General features: G+C 46.3%; 1 protein-coding gene across 1 annotated transcript in view; it reads right to left on the bottom strand.

The window, feature by feature from the left end:
* RAB10 (RAB10, member RAS oncogene family) overlaps window positions 1-4,368 on the bottom strand; it is a 41,831-nt gene that overhangs the window by 16,584 nt on the left and 20,879 nt on the right. The window contains exon 2 of the mRNA XM_019520864.1: window positions 2,589-2,727. Coding sequence (XP_019376409.1) covers window positions 2,589-2,727 — 139 coding nt within the window. The remainder of the gene's footprint in view (window positions 1-2,588; window positions 2,728-4,368) is intronic.

Genomic DNA, 4,368 nt, shown 5'->3' with positions numbered 1-4,368 from the left:
GGCTAGGGTCTGGAACCAACTTCCAAGAGAGGTGGTGCAGGCTCCTACCCTGGGGGTTTAAGAGGAGGTTAGATGAACACCTTGCTGGGGTCGTCTGACCCCAGTACTCTTTCCTGCCATGGCAGGGGGTCCAACTAGATGACCTACTCAGTTTCATAGTAGTTTCATACCTTCTAGGGTCGGGAGGGACCTATGAACCTGAAGACGGGAATCTTCATATTGTTAATATTTCACTTCTGATCAGCTCAGCAAGAAGACTACTAATGAGCTTTCACAAATGCAAACTGCTTCCTAAAGAGTAAATCTCCCTGACTGCACCAAGTCTAACAGCTTCCACAACGCACCAATGTAGCACAGATTTCTACCGCTGATTAAAATTTAGATCTGAAAGCGTGGGAATAGCATATGTTGTTTTAGTATCAAAGCCATTACAAAGAAGTGGATTGCATTAACTTTTCAGATTTATGAACAATATTAGAATCCAAAGGATCTTGCTTCCACTGGTCTCAGAATCAACAGGGCCTTCCTTACAACTGATCATCATAATGCACCTATCTCTACATTTTCCTAAGTACCCATTTCCTGTTTCTTCTATGCCCACTCAACCATCCATTTCTCTCATATTTGTTCTCTTATTCTCCTCCCACTAGGAAATGAACTTTCATAATGATTAATTTCCCCTTCTTGGATATATCCTCAGCCCTCTCGCTTCCCTCCTCCCTCCCCCAAAACTTTAAAAACAGCCCTTATCTGATACTGCGCACCAGAATGCAGTTTAGTTTAACTGCTTTATACAGGTGTGTAAGAGTAGAGGGATACATGGGGAGGGAAGAAACTGCTGAGAAGCAGTGAAGAACCCAAGATCACATGGTGCAACTGTGAACCTCAGAGAAAGGAGACACTTGACTCAATTATCTGATGATTTTGAAGATTGCTCTTAAAACAGTGCTCCAGTTTCCAAACAGCTAGTGACCACACCTTCCAGTCTTGGTGCCGGCAGCAGACTCACTGTTCCCCTCTATGCAAAAGTAATGGGGGGGAGTGGAAACCCGGTAAAAGGCCACCGGTCACATATTAACCCCTTGTGGGGTGGATGCAGCACAGGGGCCACCAGTTGGACAGCACTGCTTTAACAGAATTCTCTCTCAAGGGCTGAATTTTACAGGAAATTAAAAGATTTTAAGTTTCTCTGGAGGTTGGCGTCTCATTTCTCAGCTGCTTATACTTCTACAAAGCTTCCTATTGGTTGATATATTCCTGTAATGACAACAGACAGGTTTCTTTTTTAATAGAGGTGCACCGATACATCGGTCCAATATCAGATCGGTACAGATATTTAAAAAATGGCTGCATCGGAAATGGGCCCCACATGGCCAATAATTTGACTCATAAATACCCCTGCGTGTGCACAGCCGCAGCACAGCACACAGGCAGTGAGAAGCAGAGCCCAGTAGCTTGGAGAGTTACCTCCAACTGGTAAGTCTGGTGTGGTGGAAGGGGAGGATGGAGGGAAGGGGCGTGAGGGGGCAGATCAATGCCCCCCCATGGTGAAGGAGCGAGTGGGGCAGGGGCAGGCACTGCCCAGCTGGGGCAGGACAAAGCCACAGCTCATCTAGTGGGGGTGGGGTGTGCTCCCCAAACCTGTGCAGGATGGGCAGACTGCAGTTGCTGGCTGGTGCTGGGGCTGAGCTTGGGGCAGGCGGCAGCAGTGATGGGAGGGGGCTACAGGGGAGCAGCACCGCAAATTTCAATGTAGCCCCCCCACCACTGGGCACAGCCCCAACTCAACCACCGCCACCAGCCACAATGCCAGGAACAGCTGGGACTGCGCCAGGCAGGAAGCAGCGGCTACGGTGAAATTTGGAGTGACTACAGCCCTGCACCCATGCTCCCCCCCCACCTTGCGTAGTCCCCTCGCAGCACCGCCGCCACCCACCCTGAACCCAGCTCCTACTGAGAAGAACCCAGTACAGCCCTGGCTCCAGTCAGCAGCTGCAGCACGTGCCCCCCCCAGCCAAGCTGCAGCTTCCCACGCCCACCCTAGCTGGGTAATGCCTGCCCCACTCTCCCCCACACTATACGGGGTGTTGATCTTCCCCCTCATGCTCCTTCCCTCCCCTTCCACCACAATGGACTTACCAGCCGCATTGGAAATCAGATCAGCATCAGCCAATACACCTCCTTAAAAATCAGCTATCTGTATCAGCCCCCCAAATCTCTTATCAGTGCACACCTACTTTTTAATACAGAAGTAACCATCTAGCCACAGCACAAGACTGTTGACAATGCTCAGTGTGTACTGCCAAAAGTGTGTTTGGGGGTGTTTTTTAAGCAAGGAAAAAAAAATCCTTTAAGAATCTTTGAAGAAAGAATGCAATCAGCACTCACTGCACCATCTTAGAGAAGTCATCCACAACCTGGACTGCGATAAGGATGGTTTAAACAGGGACTATCAGTAGGAGCATCAAAGAAGAAACAATTGCTATAGCTCCAAAACTTGAGTTCAGCAGAATCCACGATTCAACAGAATACAGGATCCTTATATAATATAGCAGATATGGTTAGGACAGATTGTTAGCGCTGCTCACCTCATCTATGTTTCTGAGCCATTTGCTGATGTTTTCAAAACTTTTGGCATTAGTGATGTCATACACTAGCATAATTCCCATGGCGCCTCTGTAGTAGGAGGTGGTGATGGTGTGAAATCGCTCCTGTCCTGCTGTGTCCCTGCAAAGAGCAAACAGTTATTGAATAGGCAGTAAGTTCTGATGTATATTTACGGCTGCATGGCAAAATACCATAGAAACGTGCAATTTTTAGTTACATGTATGGGTTGGTATCATGCATAAGCGTTCACTCTAGTTTATGTACTACAGGGAAACTCAGAAAAGAACGCTTCTCCCTCTTCGAGGCAGCTGCGTGTTCAGCATTCCTATTAAAAACATGGACAGAAAAAAAAAAAGGGAGAGAGAACAGAGATATTCAGGAAGGCAGGAGGCTCAGCAGGACAAAGCATTGTTTCCCCAAATGGTTTTAAAGAAATATTTTAGAATCCACCAACCCATGGACAAAGACTGACTGACCAACCAGAAAAATGCTAGTTAAATCACTTTTCTTGTACTTTATTCTAATCCAATCAAATAGGTTTCCAAGCCACCAGGGAGCAGGAGTGATTGACTGACCGACTGAATTATTTTATCCCTTTTGGTAACTTTCAAAAAAGAGAAGTATAAAGTAAGACAGAAAAATAGTCTGTAAAATGAGCAGTAAATGCTTTGAAATTAAGTCAACACTTTATATTCAAGAAGCAAGAAACATCTATGATTACAACTAAAATGCATCTATATGAAGAAACAGCATCCCTTAAATATTTCGGAACAACAATGAACCTGGGTCTCTAGTCAAGTCTAACAGAACAATTAGATGGATTTAGAAATATGAACACAGAAGAGTCACTGGAAGTGCACTGACCCACTCAGACAGAAGAATGGTGGCTTCAAGTGGGACTGTCCTCTCACCTAAGCCTAGGAAGTTTACATGAGGTTTCAGTACTTTCATGCTGCATAATGATAGAAACACTCATCCAACAACCCTGCACTAAGTTAAAAAATGTATGCCATTAGCTGCTCCCTAGTCAAACTGATCAAAGCCAAAACATGCAATTCTCCATCCTACCCCAGCCTTGTGGAAAGAGGCAGCTTTGCAAGCAGAAGGTAGTAGAGGCCTTGCAGAAGCTGGCCTACTACTACCCCAAACAGGCCTGGGAGTCGAGTGCTCAGAGTTGGCCCTTCAAGGGAAAGCAGGAACTCTCAGCCTTTACTCAATAACCTGATCCAGTTACATATCTGCAACCAACGCTGAACCAATATCCAATTGATATTGCAACAAGGCGATCTAAACGTGAAACTAGGAAATAGCCCAGAATGCTAAGACACTTAGGGTAGGAACAGACATTACACACAAGTCTGTACAGTGAGTAGAAACCAGTTCAAGTCTGCAACACCACAGGAGTTCATGGTACATAAACCACTCTCAGAATGGCTGAAACTGGTTTAAGATAAACCTGTATGAATGTAGCATCAGACTTAACTGATTTAGGTTAAAGCGGTTTACTGAACTTCTGTCCCAAATCCCCTCCAGATTTAAGTTAACTCACAGCCCACCAGCACCCCAGGATGCTTTTCACCTCACTCCTGACCTACGGTACCTTGCATCCTGCCAGGGCATGCGGGAATCCCTCCCCCACTCCCCACCCCGAGCTCCAAACCCCACAAATACACCCACAATCCCCCACACCTTCACAAATTCCTCCCCACGCACATACAACCCACCTCCACCCCAACCATACAAAGTACCTGCATGATTTTG

Source organism: Gavialis gangeticus, unplaced genomic scaffold, assembly GCF_001723915.1.
Source record: "Gavialis gangeticus isolate Ggan-Ray unplaced genomic scaffold, GavGan_comp1, whole genome shotgun sequence".
NCBI lineage: Eukaryota > Metazoa > Chordata > Crocodylia > Gavialidae > Gavialis > Gavialis gangeticus.
Note: the sequence above shows the minus strand (reverse complement) of the source record. Positions and strands in the feature narration are given on the sequence as shown.